This window comes from Macaca thibetana, chromosome 3, assembly GCF_024542745.1.
Source record: "Macaca thibetana thibetana isolate TM-01 chromosome 3, ASM2454274v1, whole genome shotgun sequence".
NCBI lineage: Eukaryota > Metazoa > Chordata > Mammalia > Primates > Cercopithecidae > Macaca > Macaca thibetana.
In genome coordinates, this window is record NC_065580.1 from 98,279,692 (window position 1) to 98,305,506 (window position 25,815).

At 35.7% G+C, this 25,815-nt stretch overlaps 2 protein-coding genes across 8 annotated transcripts in view; one reads left to right on the forward strand and one right to left on the reverse strand.

The window, feature by feature from the left end:
• HIBADH (3-hydroxyisobutyrate dehydrogenase) overlaps positions 1-25,815 on the reverse strand; it is a 316,476-nt gene that overhangs the window by 276,116 nt on the left and 14,545 nt on the right. The window lies entirely within an intron of this gene.
• TAX1BP1 (Tax1 binding protein 1) overlaps positions 1-25,815 on the forward strand; it is a 92,134-nt gene that overhangs the window by 54,457 nt on the left and 11,862 nt on the right. For 2 of the 7 annotated variants that reach the window (XM_050783183.1, XM_050783184.1), the window contains exons 10-16: positions 421-567; positions 1,655-1,778; positions 3,438-3,541; positions 7,279-7,404; positions 10,686-10,757; positions 24,106-24,277; positions 24,646-24,794. In XM_050783183.1, coding sequence (XP_050639140.1) covers positions 421-567; positions 1,655-1,778; positions 3,438-3,541; positions 7,279-7,404; positions 10,686-10,757; positions 24,106-24,277; positions 24,646-24,794 — 894 coding nt within the window. The remainder of the gene's footprint in view (positions 1-420; positions 568-1,654; positions 1,779-3,437; positions 3,542-7,278; positions 7,405-10,685; positions 10,758-24,105; positions 24,278-24,645; positions 24,795-25,815) is intronic. The other 5 variants (XM_050783185.1, XM_050783189.1, XM_050783186.1 and 2 more) reach the window with 5 other exon arrangements.

The following is a 25,815-nucleotide window of genomic DNA, read 5'->3' on the forward strand; positions in this document are numbered from 1 at the left end:
CTGTAACCAAAATCCCAAAATAAAGAAAAAAGTGGCCAGAGGCAGTGGCTCACACCTATAATCTCAGCACTTTGGGGGGCTGAGGTGGGAAGATAGCTTGAGCCCAGGAGTTCAAGACCAGCTTGGGCAACGTAGTGAGACCTCATCTCTACAAAAAAATTTCAAAAATTAGCCAGGTGTGGTGGTGTGCACATGTAGTCCCAGCTAGTCAGAAGGCTGAGGCAAGAGGATTGCTTGAGCCAGGAGGTCAAGGCTGCATTGAGCCATAATTGGGCCACTGTGTTTCAGCCTGGGTGACGGAACAAGACTGTCTCAGAAAAAAAAAAAAAAAGAAAAAAGTAAGATTGAAGTTGGGGTTACTATTAACATTAGGAGAGACCAGATTTTTATTTTTTTCTTAGAATGTTTGTTTCTTTCTAGGACAAGACTGATACACTGGAACACGAACTAAGAAGAGAAGTTGAAGATCTGAAACTCCGTCTTCAGATGGCTGCAGACCATTATAAAGAAAAATTTAAGGAATGCCAAAGACTCCAAAAACAAATAAACAAACTTTCAGATCAATCAGTAAGTATCATTAAATTTACACATAGTAAAGTATCTTGTTAGTATTTTTATTCGAAAATCAAATTTGTAATATTCTAAATATCAACCTTTTAAATATAATTTATCTCTGCTTGATTTCAAGTAATTGGCCGAATATTGTCAGAACTCTTCTTTAAAAAAGTCTGGAATTTTAATTTACTGGACAGCCAACAAAGGAAGCAAGGGCAGTAACAAGGAGAAGACAAAGAGAACAAACAGTCCTCTTTTCTAGATAATTTCCCTCTTAAGTTCTTGATGAATATCTTTATCACTTAAAACTCAATACTTATTATTGACTCTTGTGACAATGACATCTATTCTCATTGGAGTTCACCATTAATCATCCCTTGGTCTTAGATGGTTTCTCAGTTGTAATTGGCAAGTTCTTCCTACTCATATTAGGAAGATTCTTATTCCTATTAGATTAGGAACAGTTAAAGAGTATTAGCTAATTCTTTTGTATTCCATTTGAGACTAGGTAGGTAGATTTGTAAGACAGCCAAGGAAATGTTTTTATTTTGAGGTATGTATGTTTCAATGTGGGTCCTTAAATTGTACTTAAATACAGGGCTTGCTATCTGAGGAACTCCTGGAAATGTAGAAGAAACATAGTTAAAACCTGAATATGATGCATATGATACTTTCCTGGTCCTACTTTTTTAAATCAGAGGAGACAAGCAAGAAATGCCTGTAGTAAAATAGGAAGGGTTTTGTGAAAAAATATGATACTTTAAGTATGACTCATCCACATGTATGAATTTGGCCTGGGGCCTTTTGAGTACATTATAACTTTGTAGTAGATTTCTGTGAATGACTTATTTTGGTGGTGTTTTGATGAGTTTATAAGAAAAAGCAAAATATGGTACATTTCTTTTGCAACATTTAGGTCAGTGAGGAAAATGATGTGTATAACTTTAGTCTTTGTTGGCATTTAAAACAAGAGCAGCTTTTGTGGACTTCTTAGGATTTCCTAAAGTAATATGTAAAAATATTATTTACTTAGTTACTGCAAGAAGGAAATATAACTAATTCATTGACTCATTTAACAACTTATTAACATTTTGAATAGGCTAATAATAATAATGTCTTCACAAAGAAAATGGGGAATCAACAGAAAGTGAATGATGCTTCAGTAAACACAGACCCAGCCACTTCTGCCTCTACTGTAGATGTAAAGCCATCACCTTCTGCAGGTAAGAATCTTTTAGACTTTTTGTGGAGGGTAGTGTACACTGGAAAGTACTTATACTGCCTTCTTCCATGTGTAAGAACTTCAGGGTGTTCATAAAAATTTTCATGTGATAAGTGAAGGAATTGAGGCAACGAGAAAATAAGGGTGTAAACGTAAAATAGAGTCATGCATGTGGTGAATATACAAAACATGAATAGATAAAATGTGAATGTAAACTAGTAGTTATCTTCTTGAGACTATTCACACATGTTAAAAATGAGCTGGTGCTTGTGAGTACTAATTTGGGCTACATAGGACAAAAGCCATGAATTGAATTTTTACTTGATGTTCCATTAAATCTATGGAATTTTGAAGCATTTTATTTGTTGATTTTAATTTTTAAATTCTGCAGGGGAAAATAATCCCCTATTATTCTCGTGTTTTTCTGTTTATTCATTTATTTTTGGCTGCTTTGGATCAATGGGGTACTTCTTCCCTTGTCAATGTACCTGTTGGCTGATGGAGTTAAGTTTTTATTAATTTATTACCTTATAGAACAGAATAGAGAGACATAGTGAAAACATGAATAATATGAGAATTTGGGTTAACTAGGTTTTCATCTGCCCTAATTTTTTCACTTTTATGTAAATTTGACAGTAATGACATTAAATACTAGAGAAAGTATATTTTCTTGTTTAGTGTGTGGGGTAGTTGATCTTTTAAGTCTTTTTAAATGTAAACATCTTAGACTATTAAATATTAGGTTTATTCCCTGTAGGACAGAATTGAGCCCTCTGTTTCCATGTATCCTTTGTAGTAACTAAAATGGTGTTATAGGGTATTTACTTAATAAAGACTTAGTGGTAATGAAGGGCTAGAAGAATGATTTAAAATGTGTTCTTGGCTGAGTGTGGTAGCATGTGGTCTCCTAGCTACTCTGGAAGCTGTGGCAAGAGGATCACTTGAGCCCACGAGTTTGAGGCTAGCCTGGGCAACATAGTGAGACCCTGGCTTTCAGAGAGGGGAAAGAGAATTCTCAGAGTATGGTTTTCCTACTTACCATGTCTATTCAGTTATATAAGGAGAACAATTTTTGTGCTGTTTTGGAACTCTTTTTAGCAAAAAATTTTTTTTTGTTTTTGAGATGGAGTCTCACTCTGTCACCCAGGATGGAGTCCAGTGGTGTGATCTCGGCTCACTCCAGCCTCTGCCTCCCAGGTTCAAGCGATTCTTGCCTCAGCCTCCTGAGTAGCTGGGACTACAGGTGCATGCCACCATGCCTGGCTAATTTTTTGTGTTTTTAGTAGAGACACAGTTTCACCGTGTTAGCCAGGATGGTCTTGATCTCCTGCCTCAGCCTCAGCCCACCTTGGCCTCCCAAAGTGCTGGGATTACAGGCATGAACCACCACGCCCGGCCAGTTTTTAGCAAATTTTTTAAAAATCAAAGAATAATCCTTTATTATTGAACGTGAACTTGGTTCTAGCCAAACGCACATTTAAAAATTCTCAACTAGAGTTTATGTATCCTTTGTATATCTAGGATATAAATAGATATTTCTGTCCTTCAGTATTCCGTTTATTATATTTCACAATATGCAGACCTTTAAGTTTTTCTGAACAGGAAGATAATATAAGGGGCAAAATACTTTTTAACAGTCTTATTTTCTGCCTTGCTACAGCAGAGACAGATTTTGACATAGTAACAAAGGGGCAAGTCTGTGAAATGACCAAAGAAATTGCTGACAAAACAGAAAAGTATAATAAATGTAAACAACTCTTGCAGGTAAGTTAACTACCTTGTAAATGAAAGAGGTTTATAAAATGTTGATGACTTAGCTTACCTTTATTGTTTTGATTGATTGGTATCTTTGAGTTTCTTTCCCATCCCCATATACTGTTACTTAGTTTCACTTTTGGGATGATATGGGCGTTTTGTGTACCTGTTCACATAGGCATGTGTGTAACATCATGAGACCTGAAGTTATTATTTTCTTTTCACCTAATAAAATGTTCTTCTTTGGGTAATGGGCAAATAGTTAATTGAGGTTAGAAATTATTATCTATCATCGTATAAAGATTCATGAGAAATATTTGAACTTCATAAAAGGAAAGTGCTGTTTTTAAATTTACTATTATAGGCCAGGTGTGGTGGCTGATGCCTATAATCCCAGCACCTTGGGAGGTTGATGTGGGTGGATTCCTTGAGGCCAGGAGTTCAAAACCAGTCTGGCCAACATGGTGAAACCCCGTCTGTACTGAAAATACAAAAATTAGCTAGGTCATGGTGGAGCATGCCTGTAGTCCCAGCTACAGTCTCCTGAGGCAGGAGAATCACTTGAATCCGGGAGGCGGAGGTTGCAGTGAGCCGAGATTGCACACTGCACTCCAGCCTAGGCAACAGAGCGAGCCTCTGTCAAAAAAAAAAATAATAAAATAAATTACTATTATAATAGCAAAGATTTTTACATCTTAAAGTGACTAGACTTGCATAGTGGAAAAGGGAATGTTAACCAAATGAGTCGTCTCTTATGGTGTTGTTTATTTTCATTATGATTATTACTATTATTATTATTATTTTTGAGACGGAGTGTCACTCTGTTGCCCAGAATGGAGTGCAGTGGTGCGATCTCAGCTCACTGCAAGCTCCGCCTCTCGGGTTCACACCGTTCTCCTGTCTCAGCCTCCCAAGTAGCTGGGACTACAGGCGCCCGCCACCACACCTGGCTAATTTTTTGTATTTTTAGTAGAGACAGGATTTCACTACGTTAGCCAGGATGGTCTTGATCTCCCGACCTCGTGATCTGCTCACCTCGGCCTCCCAAAGTGCTGGGATTGCAGGCGTGAGCCACCGTGCCCAGCCTATTTTGATTATTTTAAACAGCATCATTCAGACTTTTCTGGTTTGCAGCCTTCTTGGTGTAGTATTCACTACTGGAATATTTAAAGGAAAAGGGAAAATGCTTCTCATTTATATCAATTTGGCATGGAGAGGAAAAAGTGGTGTTTGTGTATGTGATTTTTGTTTGTTTTATTAAATGTGCTTTTTTGTGTGTGTTTTTGTGTGCATTGGGGAGGGGAGGAGCCTTGTTTAGAGCTATAGAATAAAATTTACACATTAGCTTAATTTTACGGTAATTTAATTTACAGTAATTATTTAAAATATTTTCATGTTAGTTATAAATAGCGAAATCTTTTAACCAAAGTTAAAATGAACTTTTTTTTTTTTTTTTTGCTTGAGAGAATCTTGTAGAAGGGTTGATTAGAACAGTTTTGAGTTCAGGGCAGTTGTTTGTAAGACTGAACTACATTTTCATTAAAGATGAAACAATTCTGGATGAATATTTCAAGATTTTTCTATAGAAATAGTATTGAAAGGAAGGTAGAATAATGTTCAAGCAAAAATCTTTTTTTTTTTTTTGACAACAATATTGAGGTATAATTGAAATCCAGTGAATTACTACACATACCTAAAGTATACAGTTGGATCAGTTTTGACATACACAATTGTGAAACTATCACCACAGTGCCATCACTCTTCCAGTTTTTTGGGTACGTGTTTGCAACACATCTCTTTCGTTATCCTTACCTCCGGGAAATCACTGGCCTGCTTTCTGTCACTATCAATTAGCCTACATTTTAGACAATTTTATAAAATGGAGTCATGTAATATGTACTTTTTTCCACCCACTTTCAGCATGATTATTTGAGATGTATTCATATTATTGCTTATATTTATTTCTTTTTATTGTATCATTTGTTTATCCATTCCCCACTTGGTGGGTATTTGGGGTTGTTTTTCGGCTGGTACAAATAAAGCTGCTTATGAACATTTGTTTACAAGTTGTTTATGGACATATGGATTTTTTTGTTTCTTTTGGGTAAATATCTAGGAGTGAATTGCCTGGGTGATATAGCAGTTGAATGTTTAACTCTATAAGAAATTACTGGCTGGGTGCAGTGGCTCATGTCTGTAATCCCAGCACTTTGGGAGGCCGAGGTGGGAGGATCACTTGAGGTCAGGAGTTTGTGACCAGCCTGGCTAACATGGTGAAACCCCTTCTCTACTAAAAATACAAAAATTAGCTGGACATGGTGGTGCACTCCTGTAATCCCAGCTATACAGGAGGCTGGGGCAGGAGAATCGCTTGAACCTGGGAGATGGAGGTTGCAGTGAGCCAAGACTGCGCCACTGCACTCCAGCCTGGGTGACAGAGTGAGACTCTGTCTCAAAAAAAAAGAAATTACCAAACTGTTTTGTAAAGTGTTTGTATCATTTTACATAGCCAGCCTAATGGGTGTATACTGACAGCTCATTGTGGTTTTAATGTGCGTTTCTGTAATGACTTGATGTTCAGCATCTTTTCTTATGCTTATTTGCTCTTGATCTCTTTTTGTGTGAGTGGCCAGATCTTTTTGGTAGTTTAAACATTGGGTTGTTCACCTTGAGTTGTATTTTTTTTTTTCTGGATATGTCTTTTGTCTGATATATGTAAGGTGAATATTTTCTCCAAGACTGTAGCTTGCCTTTTCATTTCCTTAATGATGTTTTTAGAAAAGCAGAATTTTAATTTTGATAAAGTATAGTTTATCAGTTCATTTATGTTTTATGCTTTTTACCTTCTAAGGAATGGTTTGCCTAATCCAAGGAGATAAAGATTTTCTCCTGTGTTGTCTTCTAGAAGTTTTATAATCAGCTTTTCTATTTAGGTCTGTGAATCATTTTAACTTTTGTGTATGGTATGAGATATGGAATGTATGGTATGGATATTCAACTGACCTAGCATTATTTGTTTAAAAGATTTTCCTCTCCATTGAATTGCTCAAAGTATATTTTTAGGTGTTCACATTGAACAAAATGTTCCAAGTGGAACTGGCCTAATTACCTTTTTGTCATGATTTGTAGCTCCTCCTTTATGATAATCTGGGTTGTAGAGAAGATCAATGTATAAGAAGTCAACCTAAAAATTATCTTGGTCAGCAAATCCTGGAGTTTATCAATGTATGGAAACAACAGCATTATAAATATGACATTATTTCCTCCCTTTGCAAAAGTAATATATACTTATTGTGAAATGTTGTAGTGTTCCAGAAATGAAGAGTAGAGATGGCAAAAATTACCTCTATCATTCTGATCCCCTGAGATAAGAACTATTAATATTTTGGTTTATATTTTTGTATATAACACAAACATAGATATTATAACTGTGTAAAACAACTTATAAACAAAAATGGATTATATTATATCTTCTTTTTTAGCAACTTGCTATTTTCAATTAATGTATCTTAACATTTTTTCTTGTCAACTTGTACAACTGCCTTATTTAAAAATATATATACTATTTCGTTGTGTGGATAGAAAATGATTTATCCAATTGTCTATTAATAGACATTTGATTAGTAGTTTTTATGCTGTTACAACAGTGTTATAATAAACATTCAGCCCATATCTAAGTATGTTGCTATAGATTTTCACTCTACATGGATTTAAAATCTTTTGGTAATTATACTAATTTCATTTAGGATGAGAAAGCAAAATGCAATAAATATGCTGATGAACTTGCAAAAATGGAGCTGAAATGGAAAGAACAAGTGAAAATTGCTGAAAATGTAAAATTTGAACTAGCTGAAGTACAGGACAATTATAAAGTAAGTTTGGTACTCATTGTATGTAAACTTAAGGCATAAACTTTTGAAAATTTGTTATGTATAATTTTATTCAATCTAATGTACATTTTAAATATGGATAATTGATAGTTTTTTCTACAAGTAAAAATGTACTATATATTTAGTTACATGAATACTGTTCATTAACTTTGAATTGAGAAAATGGATACCATTTGGGTTGCTATTGTGGCTTTAATTCTGTGGATTCAGATGGCTATTAAAATTACATCTTTGCCGGGCGCGGTGGCTCAAGCCTGTAATCCCAGCACTTTGGGAGGCTGAGACGGGCAGATCACGAGGTCAGGAGATCGAGACCATTCTGGCTAACATGGTGAAACCCCGTCTCTACTAAAAAATACAAAAAAAAAACTAGCCGGGCGAGGTGGCGGGCGCCTGTAGTTCCCAGCTACTTGGGAGGCTGAGGCAGGAGAATGGCATGAACCCGGGAGACGGAGCTTGCAGTGAGCTGAGATCCGGCCACTGCACTCCAGCCTGGGCGACAGAGCGAGACTCTGTCTCAAAAAAAAAAAAAAAAAAAAAATAAAATAAAATTACATCTTTTAATTGTGTTTATTTTTAAAGGTGAAAAGTGATCATTATCCTCCTGTCCTCTTGTTCATTTTGAAACAAACATGAATGCTTATGTAAAATTATTAGGATTGCTTGAGTCCAGGAGTTTGAGATCAGCCTGGGCAACATAGGGAGATGCCCACTCCCCCACCAGTCTCTAAAAAATAAAAATAAATAAATAAAAAGAATTATTTTAGGGCTTTGACTTTTTTTGTAGTACAATAATATGTCATCAGTAATTTTAAAAATTTGGCTAGAGTTTTACCATTTGTCACCAAAGTATGTGACTGTGATCCTAAATGAAATACTGTAAAAGCAAGTGATGTAATCTTAACTAATGAAAATTATTTTTGCCAATATAATGTTAGGCAACAGACAAGCCCAAATAATAAATGGTAACTGTAAGAATGTTAGAGAAGGTCAGGTGCCGTGGCTCACGCCAGTAATCCCAGCACTTTGGGAGGCTGAGGTGGGTGAATCACGAGGTCAGGAGTTTGAGACCAGCCTGGCCAATGTAGTGAAACCCTGTCTCTACTAAAAATACAAAAAATTAGCCAGCCGTGGTGGTGGGCACCTGTAATCCCAGCTACTCGGGAAGCTGAGGCAGGAGAATCACTTGAACCCTAGAGGCAGAGGTTGCAGTGAGCCAAGATCATGCCATTACACTTCAGCCCGGGTGGCAGTGCAAGACTCCTCAAAATAAATAAATAAATAAATAAATAAAATGTTAGACTAAAAAAAAAATAGGCTGTCTAGCTACTTAATAAGTAGAAATATATATTTCTTCTAAGGAATAAAGTATAATTTAATATATTTTAAGAAATGTATATGGATATAATTTACATTTTTTTTTTTTAACTGAAGACAGGAATTCTAAATGGTTCAAATATCATAGCTGGTTCTACCTGTGATCTAATTTTAAAATTAGAATTACTTTAGTTTTCCCCTGTAGGGGCTGGAGATGTAGGACATTACAGACTAAGATACATTAGCTTATTATTTCTGTGACCCTTGTGGATATTCTTTTCAGTAACTGGCAACTTCCTTAACTATTAAGTGTGAATCATGAATTCATATGAAAAGAATTTTTTGCATATTGACTAGGAAAATGATTTAGTAAATGTTTACTGAAGCCTATTTTACATAAAGTACTATGTTAGATATTATGTGGGCAATCACATAAGGCACAGTGGTATGCTTAAGGAGTTTATAATCTAGTAGATTGTTAGAAGTGTAATGGTAGTGTGCACAAAATTTTCACACCACCGTAGGTAATCATCTGTAAACCATGGGACGCTGAACAGATAATTTTATTTCATTAATGTTAAAAGTAAGCATTGAGATCAAACAGCGTATCTAAAATTATGTAGCTGGTAAATGTGTTTGGCTTTTTATTTAGTTCCTTTTGCCCTATTTTGTACTATTTTGACATGGACTAACACTGACCAGACAAGGCAAAATGTGATAAAGCTCCACATGAATAATAAGTTTAATTGCCTTAGAGTTGTTTCCAATCAAATATTTAGGGGGAAGACATTATGGAATAATTACACCTTTGAAAGAACAAACTGGAGGGGAGGAGAAGCAGAGCTAGGGAAAGGAAGCAGCAGCATTCTATGTAGATGGAAGAGCATTAAGACATATTTGGAGTTGAGAAATGGAGCACGTAGTCTGCGAACTGTGAGCAGTCTTGATCATTAGGACTTGTGTCTGTAATAGAGTAGCTTAGGCTTGAATGATAGCTTGAAGCCAGGTTTTAGGCCTAAAATGGAATTTCGGTGCTAGTTCTATTAAGAATTTTCTAGGAGAAAAGAGACCCAATCACAGTCTTTTTGAAAATAATTTGGCAGTATTGAAGAGGATTTAGAGGTGGGAAGGGTTTGAAGGTGAGGAAATCAGGTAGAAATATTCTTAAAATGAATTGATAAAGACCACCTCCTTTTGGGTACCTTCCCTGATCACCTGCCATTGAATGGATTATATATTTACTAGAGAAAGCTGTGAAAGACATGTTTAGGGAAGAACCATTGAAGAATGATTTTATTTGTATTTGTATCCATTAATGCTTAAACTGTAATAGGTGATCAGTGGGTGACTGCTGAATGAATGAATGATTTAGAGACTGAAAGTGTTGGAGAATGGAGAAACAGGAAAAGGGAAAAGTATTACAATATAGTTTCTCAGCTTTAGTCACAGTGTAGTCTGAGATTGAGTTCTGTTAACAGAAGTATGAAAGTAGGCTTGGGACATTAACTATCAATTTAAAAGGCAGATTTGGAACTTGGGAAAGAGAAAGTGGTACATTAGTTAATACTTGTGATTTATTCCCAGGGGGGTGATATTTGAAGGTATGGAAGAAAGTGAGTTTTCAGAGAGAATATTGAGAGAAGAGGCCAAAGAAGAAACTTTGGAGAATACTCATATTTGTATTGGGAAGAAAAAAACACACAAAAAAGGGCATGGGATGATGAAAATATTCATGCAGTTTCACATAAACCAAAGGAATAGTTTTAAGAACAAGGCAAGTTGGTCAATAAATGACAAATAATTCAGAGAAGTCAAAGAATTAGCTGAGGAAAATACATGGATTTAGTAATAGGAATTATTTTCATAAAGCAGTATAAACCAGGTATCAAAGTTGCAAGGAGGGAGAGGTAATGAAAAAAAATAATGAAATTTCTTTCTTTATTCAGCTTCAATTGGCAGAGAAAGACAAAGAAATAAGTGGTCTGACTTCACATTTGGAAAACCTCTCCAGGGAGAAGGTATTGAGCAATGTAGTTAAAAAAATTTGTACCATATGAAACTGAATAATAATAGAACTTTATGAAGAGACACATTTTAAAGTTCATGTGACAGTACAATGTTCAAATTTAGGAAAACGTGAAATTTCTAAAAATTACATGAAATGTTTATCTGGTTTTCTTTTATAATAGGAAACATTTTTGAAGTTGTTTAATGACTTACAGCAAAAGCTCACAGTCAGATAGAGCAATATATCGGTAATGTAAAAGACACTATAGTGCAGCATTTCTGAGTGTGGTCTGTGGTCCTTTTGGTGGTCCCCAGTCCCCTTTCAGGGGCCTGCAAAGACATGGTTTTCATAATAATACTACCACATTATTTGATTTTCTCCCTGCTGTTATATTCTCACTGTGTGAAAGCAGTGTGGAAAACTGCTTGTGTATTATTATGAATTAAGGCAGTGGCACCAAACTGCTTTAGTAGTTATTGTATTCATCACCACCGTGTGCTCACAATAGAGAAAAAAAAGCCAGTTGTACTGAAGATGTTAAAACAGTAAAATATGTTAATTTTATTGATGCTTGACCCTTGGGTACATGTCTTTTTAGTATTCTGTGTGATTAAATGGAAAGTACCCCTAAAGTTCTTTTGTCGCCTAATGAAGTATGATATTTAATAAAGGTAAAGTGCTTGTGTGGTTGAGTTGTGAGTTGAACTAATCTCTTTTTTCATGGAAACTATTTTTACTTTAAAGAACAATTTCTATATTCAGACTTGGGTATTTGGCAGATATTTTCTCAAAGTGAAATGAAATGAGCCTGTTATTTTAAGGAAAAACAATTGATAATATTTTTCACCATTGATAATATTTAAGCTTTTAAGCAAAAACTAGAATTTTGAAAAAATTGTTATCTTCCACTGTGAGCTTGATGCTTTCCAATGTTTATAAACTTTTCTAATGAGATGGGTGTAATATTTAGACTGTATTTTTTTTTGTTGTATAGCAAAATTTGCCAGCATTTGGAAGATCCACATAATTCAGTGAACCAGTAGTTTTCCAAATGACCAGCTATGTTGCAAAATCATGTGTCATAAAAGAACCATTCTAAGTGCAAGTTAGACCTCAAGGTTGTATGGGGTTATTGTAATAGTTGTGAAATTCTGATTTTTCAACTATTACTACATTTTCCACATTTTTTCTTTGGCATTCTACTGTAAGAAAGAACCTTCGTTTGTCCTTGTTTATATATGTCTGTGTGGTATTGTTCCAGTAACAATTTTCTGACGCCAAAACTGGTATTCTACAATTCAGTTCAATTCTGATACTAACTACCATGAGTTAGCGTAGACCCCACAGGTTAAGGGCTCAGTCCCACAGGACTGCTCCCACTTTAGAGGCCAATTACAAGTGAAGTCCTCAGGCTACTGATAGCAATCATTTTCTTACACTTATTCACACATAAGTACTTAATAGCAAAAATTATTATGTACCATTAATAACAGTGAAAAAATAATGTGGCACACGTGGAATTTTCTACTTGTGGCATCATGTCAATGCTCAAAAAGTTTCAGTTTGGAACATTTCAGATTTTGGATTTTTTTATCAGGGAATGCTCATCCTGTGTATGCTTTTTCTCAACACTACTATATTCTGAAAATCATTCCATATATGAAGTTCATACAAATCCTCCTTTTTTTTTTAAACAGGTGTGTAGTACTCCATTGTACATACCATAATTTATTCAACCAACCTCGTATATTTGGCCATTTAGGTAGTTTCTAATATTTTACAAATAATACTACAATGAAAGATTCTATGTAGATACAGTTTTCTGGTGTTGGGGTAGTACCTTCAAGGTAAATTGCTGGAAGTGTGATTGCTGGTTTGAAGGGTAAATGCATGTGTAGTTTTGTTAGAGATTGCCAGATCCCCTTTCATAGAGTTTGTATTATTTTTTGTTTCCACCAGCAATGTATGAGAAGTGGACCTGTTTCCCATATAAATTGTAATCAGGTTTTCTAATTTTTGCATATGGGATAGATTAGGAATAGTATCTTAGTGTAGTTTTAGTTTGCATCTCTATTATGAGTGAGGTTAAACATCTTATCTTTTTTGTGAGTTTTTTGGCTCATTATTCTCTGATTTTTGGTTTGTTTTACTTACCTTGTTATATATATATTTTTTTCCCCTGTTAAGAGATATTAGCCCTTTATCTGTGATATATATGTAGCAAGGATTTTCTCTCAGTTTATTTGACTTTTGACAGTGCTCACTATGCTTACTTTTACCATGTAAATGTTCTTTATTTTTGTGTAAAGTGTGGTACTGCCTTGACCAGCAGTGTCAGCACCATCTGGAAACTTGTTAGAAATCCATATTCTTTGCTGGGTGCTGTGGCTTACGCCTGTAATCTCAGCACTTTGGGAGGCTGAGGCTTGTGGATCACCCGAGGTTGGGAACTCGAGACCAGCCTGGCCAACATGGTGAAACCCCGTCTCTATTAAAAATGCAAAAATTAGCCAGGCATGGTGGCTCACGCCTGTAATCCCAGCTACTTGGGAGGCTGAGGCAAGAGAATTGCTTGAATCTGGAGGCAGAGGCTGCAGTGAGCTGAGATCGTGCCACTGCACTCCAGCCTGGGCAACAGAGTGAGACTCTGTATCAACAACAACAACAAAATGCATATTCTTGGGTTCTGTACCGGCCCTGCTGAATCAGCAGCTCTGGAGATGATGCCCCAAAATATGTGTTTGACAAAAACCCTCCAAGTGTTTCTGATTTATGCTCAACTTTGAAAACCACTGATGTGTTGCATTTGAATTTTTATTTTCCACGGAAAGCATTCCCTACACCCAGGTTATAGAGGAGTTCACTTGTGTTTTGTTCTAATACTGATATAGTTTCAGTTTTTTTTTTTTTTTTTTTTGAGATGAAGTCTTGCTCTGTTGCCCAGGCAACAGTGCAGTGGTGTGAGCTTGGCTCACTACAACCTCTGCCTCTCGGGGTTCAAGCGATTCTCCTGTCTCAGCCTCCTGAGTAGCTGGGATTACAGGCTCCCGCCACCACACCTGTCTGATTTTTGTATTTTTAATAGAAACGGGGTTTTGCCATGTTGGCCAGGCTGTTCTCAAACTCCTGATCTCAGGTGATCCACCTGCCTCAGCCTCCCCAAGTACTGAGATTACAGGTGTGAGCCAACATGCCCAGCCAGTTTCAGTGTTTTGTTTCTTTTTTTTTTTACATTAAAATTTCTTATCCATTTAGAATTTATTCTTAGATATCACAGAAGGAATGAATCTAAGTTTATCTCCTTCTAAATTGCTGTCTAGTTATCTCAATCCATTTATCAAAATGCCGGTTTCGTGTCAGTGATTTGAGATACTAAATTTACTGTATAATAGATTTCCATGTGCAGTTGGGTCTCTTTCTGTACTTTGAGTACTGTTCCATTGATCTGTCTGCTCATATGGTAGTACCATGATGTTTTAACTGTAAGAACTTTGTAGTCTATTTTAATATTTGGTTGGGTTAGTCCTTTCTCATAACTCTTTGTTTTCAGTGTTTTCTGGCTTTTTTCTCTTGAAGGGTTAGTTTTCCGTATCAATTTTAATACCAACTTTTCTAGCTCTAGAAATGATTGTTGGTATTTTTATTGATATTGCATTAAGTATATACATTAACTTAGGGATAACTAACATCTTGGTGATATTTCTACTTTTTAATAAAGAATAGGCAATATGGGATGTGTCGTTCAAATCTGTTTTGTGTCTTTCAGGAATTTTAAATAATTTTCTTCCTATGGGTTTGGAAGAATTCTTCTTAAAGTTTATTCCTAAGTATTTTTGTTTTTCCTTTTGAAAATGGGATTTTCTCTTTCATTGTATGTTGTAACAGGTTATTGTTTTTGAATGTGGGGCTCTTGAACTTTTTGTAGCTTTTAATTTTTATGTAATTTCGAACTCAAGTTGAAAAAATAGTATAGTGAACTCTCATATATATTCTTTCCCCACCATTTGACAGTAACTGGAGGTGAAGACATAAGAGTCCCTGCATATTGTATCCTCAGTACAAGGATGTTCTTTCAGCCATGTTACAGTTAACAGATTTAGGAAGTTTAACACTGACACAGTATTATCATCTAACCTACAATACATATTAAAATCGTATCCTTAATACTTTGTTTATTGTTTATAGTCTTTTCTTCCCTGATCTAGGATCTAATCCATGATCATACATTGCATTTAGTTATCATGTGTTTAGTTTTCCTTTATCTGGAACAACTTTATAGCCTTTCTTAACCTTGACATTTTTGAAAAATATGGGCCAGTTATTTAATATAATATTGATTTTGGTTTAATATTTCATCATGATGAAACTTAGGTTATGAATTTTGCCAGGAATGCTACAGAATTTAAATATCCTTCTCAATACTGGTAATCTTTAATTATTTGGTTAAGGTATTGTCCACCAGGTTTTACTGATGTAACATTAATATTTTCCCTTTGTAATTAATAAGTAATTTGTAGGGAGATACTTTGAGACCATGTAAATATCTTATTCTTTATCAAACTTTCACCTGGTATTTTAATATCTATTAATGATCTTCTAACTCCATCATTCCTTCTATATTGATTAGAATTTTTCTGTAAGAAAGAGCTATCTTTTCTTTCCCCCTAATTTGTTTGTTTATTCATTGATTTTTATCATTGTAAACTCATGGATTCCTGTTTTATTCAGTGGGTTACAGTCTATTTTTATAATCATTTTGATACTCAGCTTGTATCAGATTTAACTAATAAGAGCCCCTGCAAACTAGCTCTTGTGGCTTTTTATTATGTCTTTCATTATTCTTTGAGCACTTATTACTTTCTGGTGCAGAAAGATGTTCTAGGCTCATCTTGTTATTTTCCTGCCCCAGCCTGGAATCAGTCTTTTGTCCAAGGAGCCCTGTTCCATTTACTGGTGAATGTAGTTTAGAAACCAAGATCTGGGCTGTAGGTGTGCCCTCATTGATTCATAGTCCTTAGCAGACAGCTAGAAAATACGTTTCTCCCCCTCTCTTTATATTAAAAAATAGCAACACACACACACACAAAACCCATGAGTAAATACTTATATCTCCAATTGTAGTCTAAAACTACAGCATAAATTCTAGTCTTCTCTCTTTCCATAATGTAACTTCCTTTTCTAATTAGACTAGGAACCTGGTCTCAGTTTCCTTGATATATTTACTCAAGTGTTGAATACACAGAAAATAATTTCAGAATTGCTAACCCATAACACTGTGAAAAGCACATCTAACTAGAGTTCAACATTTGTTTCATTTTTTGGCAGGTGGGGTGGAGAGTGTAAAATTTACATATTTAGTTGTCCCATGGTGTACTCTCCATGCTCCTTTATTCTCAGAGCATCCCCATAATGGCAGAGAAGAGGAATATATTATTTCTCCTGTTTACCAGTTGGGAATATCAGAAACATCCTTAACTTGTCAAATAATTTGTAAAACTGGGGTCACTGTGAGCCATTGTGGGTACCGAAGAAAAAAGTATTTAGGCACCCTGGCAAAGGCAACCAGCTAAACAGACTTGTTCCTGGGAGCTGGAATAGTAAGAGGTGACTACTTCTGACAAAATCTGTTTCTTAAACTGTGGTGGCTTTCTATTTTAGGAAAATTATGAGTCAGCAGTTAATATTGTTTTGCTCAGTTAAGATAGCTACACTCATGTTTTCCATGCCTTTGTCAGTAGGAGAGATCCCCCAGGGATTCTTGACCATTTTTGTCTCTAGTACCCTTTGATATTTTGATGAAGTCTGTTTTCAGAAAATGATTTAGAATGAGTACAGCAAAATGTGTAGAATCACAAAGGAAACACATTGTTGTGGTTATCAAAATATTAAGACAAATTTGTAATATATGTGATAGTAGAGTATGTACGTATTCTTTTAAATGTTAAATAAGATTTAATAGCCTATCTAATAATGACTAGAATTTTGAAGCAGTGATGAATAGAAAGGCTATTTTGAGATGGCTACAACAAATGTAGTTCGAAACAAATGGAAGATTTAGCAGCATGTCTGATAATGACCATAATTTTGAAGTGGTGATGAATATCAAGGCTATTTTGAGATGGCTACAACAAATGTAATATGAAACAAATCTATTTGATTTCTGTAGGTGGCCAAATTGCAGGCACTACAACCATTATTGTGTTCTTTGGCCTACATTCCTAATGGAAGAAAATCCTAAATTTTAGTTAGAAGTTAGTGAGTAGATACAATGTTTTTGCCCATGTAAGTTAATGGACCTCCTGAAATCTAAACATGGACCCTTTGAGGGGCTTTGTGAATGCAAGTTTAAGAACCTTCTCTAAGTCCAGGTATTATGTTTTGGAGGGGAGAGTTCAGTCTTCTGATTTGCAAAAGAACCTAACCTTAACTATCTTGTCCATGTTCAGGCATTCTCTCTCCCCCATGAGGAATCAAAGCTACTTGTCACCAATCCTGTTCTTACCCTGAATCCTATTTGCAAGGGATTTATTGTATCTTTGATGGTAGAGTAGGCATATTAGATTAAACTCCCTATTAGGTTGGAACTCTCTATAAAGTTGCTTGACTGTACCAATGCAGCATAAATCTTTTGATGAAACCCTTGACTGTATTTCAGTAGTATGTTATTTGCTTATGGAAGAATTTAAACTCTACTTCTTTTTGCATAAACTTTTGATAGTAGAGTATGTGCTTATTCTTTTAAAAGCTAAATAAGATTTAATAGCATGTCTAATAATGACTATAATTTTGAAGTGGTGATGAATAGAAAGGCTATTTTGAGATGGCTACAACAAATGTAATTCAAAACAAATGGAAGATTTGGAAGTATTTTATTATCTCTAACTTCTTTTGTGCCTTTTTGAGTTTTTTTTTTTTTTTTTTTGAGACGGAGAATCTTGCTCTGTCACCCAGACTGGAGTGCAGTGGAACGATCTTGGCTCACTGCAACCTCTGCCTCCTGGGTTCAAGCGATTCTCCTGCCTCAACCTCCTGGGTAGCTGGGACTACAGGTGTGTGCCATCATGCCGGGCTAATTTTTTGTATTTTTAGTAGAGACAGGGTTTCACTGTGTTAGCCAGTATGGTCTTGATCTCCTGACCTCATGATCCGCCCGCGTTGGCCTCCCAGAGTGCTGGGATTACAGGCATGAGCCACTGCACTCGGCCCTTTTTTTTTTTTCCTTCTTTCTTTTGAATCGTGTTTGAAATATTTCTTGGATTTAACCTTTCTTTTTTTTCTGTAGTCACATACCAGTCTTGAATGACTACAGTAGCATCTCTGGGGTTTTTAGTCATGGCAGGAGATGAAGGATATCTTTTGAATGCCTGTCTTGTTCTAAATGTATCTCCTATTTCTCAATAGCCCTGTAAGGCTTAGAAAAGATAAATTCTTTAGGGTTATTAGTGCTGATCTGATGATCAAATCTAGGTCAGCCTGATTCCAGTCTACCATGCTGTGCTGCCTTCTTACTAATTTGCTTCTTGTTTGCATATGCCCATTATTGTTTTGCTAGATTAACCTTACCAAGGACCATTTTTACCTGTTGTTATTGTTTAAAAACCTGAAGGCCCATTGTAGTAAATTGTATGACAGATTTGACACATCTGACCTCCAACTTGTCTTTTCAGCTATATCTCCTACCTGAGACAGGGTCTTGCCTTGCTCTGTTGCTCTCCAACTCCTGTGCTCAGGTGATCTTCCCTCCTAAAGTGCTGGGAATATGGGCATGAGCCACCATTCCTGGCTCCTGCTACTCTTAATATGTATCCTTTGCTTTAGTCATATTATTCATTTACCAAGCCTGAAATATGTTATTCTTTCTCATATCTTCTGTATCCGTTTATTTACTTTATGTCTATAATGCTTTTTATCTGCTTGGTGAAAATTCCTGAGGATCCACCTCAAATGGCTCTTCTCTATAGTCTCTTCCTAGTATACAGTGTTTCCATTTTGATACATTGCATTTTACCTTCATCTCTATACTAGTCCACTTATCACAATTAGTTGTTAATTATTTATCTAGAGTTGTACCTTTTATTAGACTGAATTCCTTGCAGGCAAAATCCATTTCCAGTTAATCTTTGTATCTCTAGTTCCTAGTACGCTACCTGTTACATAATTGATGGTGTGCTAGGTATCTTGAATGAGTATTTTCTTTTTTTGCTTAAAGTTTCACAAGTCTTATTTTTACAATAAAATAATGAATGATTGAAAGGCAGGAATGCCATCTTAACCTCACAGTTTTACACAGTACCTGGCGGAGTTGATACATGGACATGTATTTATGAATGGACTTGCTTAGAAAGAACGTTTAATTCCTCCATCTCTTACCAAACCTAAGTTGACTTGAATTTTTCTTAATGTTTGCCAGTTTTGCTCTTGATGATGACTTTCATTTTAAGGTTACTTAGTCCATTTTTTGGATCATTTATATAGGTAAAAATGTGTTAACTTAGAGTCTCATCTCTACCCCCAAGAAATGAAAAGCAGCAAAACCAGCTAAACTTTCCAGACTAAATTTTTCATTCTTATATCCTTTGTTAATAAGGCCTCTGGTTGACTTTTTTTTTTTTTTTAACAGCTCTGTTAAGGTGCAGTTTACATGTAATATAATCTGTTCATTTAAATGCAGTTTGATGACTTTTGGCAAATGCATGTAGTTCTGTAACTACCATTTCACCCAAGCAGTGTAACATTTCCATTACTGCACAAAGTACCCTCTTGCTCATTTGCAGTCATCCCCTCCCGCTACCCCCCATCCTAGAAAACCTCTGGTCTGCTTTCTGTCGCTGTTGTTTTATGGCTTCTAGTATTTCATGTAATTGCAATAATGCAGAATTTATCCATTCATTAGTTGATAGACATTAATCCTCTTACCAACTGATGGACATTTAAATTATTTCTGATATTTTGCTATTACAAGTAATACTGCTATGAACATTCTTACACAAGTCTTTTTGTGGACATATGTTTTCATTTTTCTTGGGTAGATACCTAGGAGTGGAATTGCGGGCTTATATGGTAAGTGTATGTTTTTAATGAAACAGCCGAATTGTTTTCCAAAGTGGCTGTACCATTTTGTATTCCCACTGGCAGTGTATGAGCATTCCAGCTGCTCCATATCCTCACCAGCACTTGGTATTTTTGTCAGTCTTTAATTTTAGTCATCCTACTGGGTGTATATCTCGTTGTAGATTTTAGTTTTAATTTCCCTGATGACTAGTGATGCTGAGCATCTTTTCATGTGCTTACAGGCCATTTGTACATATTCCTTTGTGAAGTTTCTGTTCAAATCTATTTTTTTTTATTGCGCTGTCTGTCATCTTTGGTTGCGACAGTTCTTTATATATCCCAGATATAATTCCTTTGTCAGATATTTTGATGTTGTTTTCTTCCAGTCTGTGGTTTGTTTTTTCTTTTTTTTAACAACATTATCTTTCGAAGAGCAAAAGCCTTGAATTTTGAGGTAGTCCAGTTTATCAGTATTTGTCTTAATGATTCATGCTGTTCGTCCTATCTTAAATTTTTGCCTAAATCAAGGTTATGAAGATATTCTATTTTTTTCTTCCAAAAGGTTTGTAGTTTTAGCTCTCTTACTTTAGATTTATGATCTATTTATTTTTTATATGGTATGATATGTAGTCAAAGTTTGTTTATAAATACCCAGTTTTTAAACATCATGTTGAAAAGACCATCCTTTTCCTCCATAGAATTTCCTCTACATCTGGAGGTATTTTAAATGTTGAAAATACTCTATAAGTATGGGTCTACTTTCAGAATCTATCTTCTATTTTATTGATTTTTACCAAGGGTCAGAAAACTAAGGCCTATGTGCTAAATCTGGCTTTATATAAATAAAACTTTATTAGCACATGGCCATGCCCATTCATGCAGGTATCATCTATGACTGCAACTGCAGAGACAGATTTCAGTAGTTGCAACAGAGACTGTGTGGCCTACGAAGGTGAAATTACTGTTTGGCCCTTTGCAGAAAAAGATTGCCAACTCCTTATCTATTTTCTTATGCCAATACTCTACTGTCTTGTTTACTGTAGCTTTATAATACATCTTGAAATCAGGTTGCATAAGTGCCCCAACTTTGTTCTCTCTCTTTTTTTTTTTCCCTTAAAGACGGCGTCTCACCCCGTCTTCCAGGCTGAAGTGAGTGGCTTGATAATGGTTCACTGCAGCCTCGACCTCTTAGGCTCAAGTGATCCTCCTGCCTCAGTCTCTGAAATAGCTGGACTACAGGCATGTGCCACTGTACTTGGCTAATTTTTTTCTTGTTTTCTTTTCTTTTTTTTTTTTTTTTCCTGACACAGGGTCTTACTCTGTCACCCAGGCTGTAGTGCAGTGGTGCCATCATGGCTCACTGCAGCCTTGACCTCCCAGACTCAGGTGATCCTCCCACCTCAGGTTTCTGAGTAGCTCGGACTATAGGCACATGCCATCACACCAAGCTAATTTTTGTATTTCATGTAGAGTAAGGATTTTGCCATGTTGCCCAGGCTGGGCTCAAGTGATCCATCCACAGCCACCCAAGTGCTGGGATTACAGGCATGAGCCACTGTGCCTGGCCATTTTAAAATGTTTTATTGAGATAGGGTCTCACTGTGTTGTCCAGGCTTGTCTCAAACAGGCAATTCTCCTGCTTCGGCCTCCCAAGTGCCACGTTGTGAAAATCATTGAGAAACAGGAAATGAAGGTGGCTTGTCCAATCTGATTCTAAGGCCTAAGGAATTGTACAGTGGCCAATAGTCACACACATCCCATTAGTAACTACTTATTTAGGAATGAAATAAACACATTACTTTTTTTTTCAATTTATGTGTAGTTTGTTTTTTAATGGTCACTAAATTTGTTAGAAGACAAATACTTAACAGTCAGTAAATCCTTACTTAACATCATAGAGCAGTTGTTAGAAACTGCAACTTTAAGTGAAAGGACTTACAGCAGGTTGAAAGAAATAACACCTCATGATCCACCCACCTCGGCCTCCTAAAGTGCTAGGATTACAGGCATGAGCCACCGCACCTGGCCCCCTTTTTTTTTTCTTTCTTTTGAATCGTGTTTGAAATGTTTCTTGGATTTAACCTTTCCTTTTTTTCTGTAGTCACATGCCAGTCTTGAATGACTACAGTAGCATCTCTGGGGTTTTCAGTTATGGCAGGAGATGAAGGATATCTTTTGAATGCCTGTCTTGTTCTAAATATATCTCCTATTTCTCAGTAGCCCTGGAGTTACAAGCATAAGCCACCATGTCCAGCCTGTTCTGCTTTTTACATATGGGCTATTACAGGACCTTTGTATTTCTGTGTACATTTTAGAATTATTTTGTCAATGTGTACAAAAGCCTACTGGGATTTTATAGGTATTGCGTTGTAACTATAGTTAATTTGGGGGAATTAATAGTGTAAAAATACTAAGTTTCTAGTCCATGAACATGTTATATGTCTCCATTTGTTTATGCTCTTTTTAATGCATTATTTTGTTTAGTGTAGAGGCTTTGCACATCTTTTGTATATTTATTCCTAAACATTTTATCTATTGATTTTACTCTAAGTAGAATTACTAAAAATATCATTTTCCAATTATTTATTGTATGTACAAATACAATTGATTTTACATATTGATCTTGTATACTGCAACCTAAATTATTTACACTCATTTTACAAAAAAAAACCTCCTATTTTTTTTTTCGAGACGGAGTCTCGCTGTGTCACCCAGGCTGGAGTGCAATGGCGCGATCTCGGCTCACTGTAACCTCCACCTCCCAGGTTCAAGCAATTCTTTCTGCCTCAGTCTCCTGAGTAGCTGGGACTACAGGTGTGTGCCACCACGGTTGGCTAATTTTTTTGTATATTTAGTAGAGACGGGATTTTACCATGTTAGCCAGGATGGTCTCTATCTCCTAACCTTGTGATCCACCTGCCTCGGGCTCCCAGAGTGCTGGGATTACAGGCATGAGCCACTGTGCCCGGCCATTTTCCTAGTTTTTATAGATTTTTTGGGATATTTCACATTCATCCTCATACCATTGTGAATAAAGATTGTTTTACTTTTTCCTTTCCAATCTACCTTAATTTTGCCTTGATCCACTGGCTATTTTGAATGGAAGTGTTGAGAGCAGACATCATTGCCTTATTATTATTGGATCTCATTATGATCTTCAGTAGAATCATTTAGTTTTTCACCATTAAGGGTCACAGTAGGTTTTTTTTAGGTGCCTTTTACGAGGTTAAAAAAGTTCCTTTTTATTCTTTAGTTTCTGAGATTTAAAAAAAATCATGAATGACTTGGATTTTGTAAAATATTTCTTCGGCATCAATTGAAATTATCATATTTCTTTTTCTCCTTTATTAAAAGGTAAATTACATTTATTGATTTTTGGATGTTGAACTGCATTTGGTTTTTGGATGCTAAAGTGACTTTTTTTGGTGATAAAGTCCATTTGATCAGGTTTTATTTTTTCATATTGGGTTTGACTTGCTATAAGCTAAGGCTTTTGCATCAATATTTATGAGGGATAAGGTCTCTAGTTTTTTTTGTGAAATCCTTGTTTTTGGTATAAGAATAATACTGGCTCTGTAAAACAAGTTAGGAAATGTTTCTTTGTATTTTGAAAGAGTTTATACAGGACATACTTTTATAAAAAAAATCTTAAATGATAGAATTCACATTTTTCTTTTTTTAAGGAGACTTTTTGGCCAGGCACGATGGCTCATGCCTGTAATCCCAGCACTTTGGGAGGCCAAAGTGGGTGGATCACGAGGTCAGGAGTTCAAGACCAGCCTGACCAACATGGTGAAACCCCATCTCTACTGAAAATACAAAAATTAGCCAGGCATGGTGGTGCGCACCTGTAATCTCAGCTACTCAGGAGGCTGAGGCAGGAGAATCGCTTGAACCCAGGAGGCAGAGGTTGGAGTGAGCCAAGATTGCGCCATTGCACCCCAGCCTGGGCAAAACTGTGTCTCAAAAAAAAAAAAAAAAAAAAAAAAGAAGACTTTTTATTCATAGCTAAGTTGTAAGAGATTCACAGTTTACCCTAAATTAACTCAGTGAGAATGATGTACTTTTCTTGGCACAAATAAATTTGAAAATACATTGGCTTTATCCTGCTTTCTGATTTTGTTATATGTGGAGGATACATTTATGAGAAGTTGAGAGCCAGCTTTTCTAACTGTATTTCCAATTGCATTCCAACTTCATAATAGGAAATAATTTTATTGTTATATTTTGACTAAATGTTTAATAGTACTATACTTATGAAATATTTTATTGCTTTGCTTATTCATCTTTGTTTTTGTTAATTTTAGGAACTTAAAAGGAGTCTAGAAAATCAAGCAGAAAGGAAAATGGAAGGTCAGAATTTCCAGAGTCCTCAATGTCTCAACACATGCTCAGAGCAAAATGGTTATGTTCTAACACTATCAAATGCACAACCAGTTCTGCAATATGGTAATCCTTATGCATCTCAGGAAACAAGAGGTTATTACAGTATTTTTGGTTTGGGGTTAGCTGCATCTGGAGATTTTTTTATGGTTTATATTTTCATAGATTAGCAAACTGCTGGTATAATCAACTCTAATACAAACATTATTTTATTTGTATAATTAGCAGTTTTAATATTTAACAGTGTGACTGGCCTCATCTATAAGTGATGCACCATGAGATGAGTAGTTTATTTGCTTATTACATATAGTTCACAATTTAAAAAATCACCTGGGTTAAAAATAAAAACATCTATTTTTTTCATATACCAAAGTGGTTCTTTATATACTGTCATCATATCTATACATACAGATGTTAATTTTAGTAACCGGTTTCACTGTACCCTTCCAAAAATTTTATTACAGATGGAGCAGATGGTGCTTTTTACCCAGATGAAATACAAAGGCCACCTGTGAGAGTCCCTGCTTGGGGACTAGAAGACAATGTTGTCTGCAGCCAGCCTGCTCGAAACCTTAGTCGACCTGATGGCTTAGAGGACCCTGAGGATAGCAAAGTAATTTTGAATTTTCATTGTGTGAGCCTGTCCCTTTTTTATTTTTTAGCTTATGTAGAGAGTTAAGGGTATGTGTGCATATGTGTATCTTTGTGTGTGCATGTGTGTGTGTGGAAGGAGAGTGTATACTTGTGCCTGCACACAATTGTCTACTTGATTTTTGGAAAAACCTGCTTGTATTTAAATTAGAAAAAAATCTACCAGTATGCTTCAGACTTATACTTTAGGAGTTATATACTAAAGTAAAAGATTAAGTTTAGGGAATAATCTCAGAATATTGTAGTTATCAGATAGTTTAATCTTAAACATCACTAAGTAACTTACTATATTCTTTTGATTATAGATGTACTAGGCTTGAAGCAGCAAAGTGTTAATGGCAATATTACGTTTCCTTACAGCAGCTCTTTTTGGATAATAGTTTCTTTTCTTCATAGAAGCTCTTTTTGGATTTCCTGTGCATTAAGATGAATTTAAAAGAAATGCTTTATCGTGCTCTTTGCAAGTACAGTGGTATCATGACCTGTTTCTTATTTAATCTAGTTTGCTGCATTTAATTGCTATTAACCTTTGCAGAAACTGATCAGTGTTCAGACAGGCATGATTTTAGCCCTAGTGCTCAACACCCATAATGGAGAAAAATGTATTTCTCCCTCCTGCCTTTTGGCCTCCTATGTCCATTACTGGGAATAATTAGGAAAACTGTCAGAACTTTTGTAGCCTATTTAAGGTCTAGAGTATCATCTTACTGCTTTTTCACACCTTTACCTCACATTTTGCATATTTAATCTGATCATTCTTGGCACAGATGTTACATGTGACAAGACTTTCTCTTCTGTAGTCATCTGCTTCAGTTTAATTAGCAGAATGTTCTTTCTGATCTGTGTGCTTTGCCCTCCTGCAAACCCATGAGAAGCAGTGTTAGAGTCTTGTGCTCATTTGCTGACATGCTTAGATTTGGTAATGAGATGGAGGACTTTTAATATGCACACTTTGAGTAACTTTATTTTGCAGTCAGAAGATT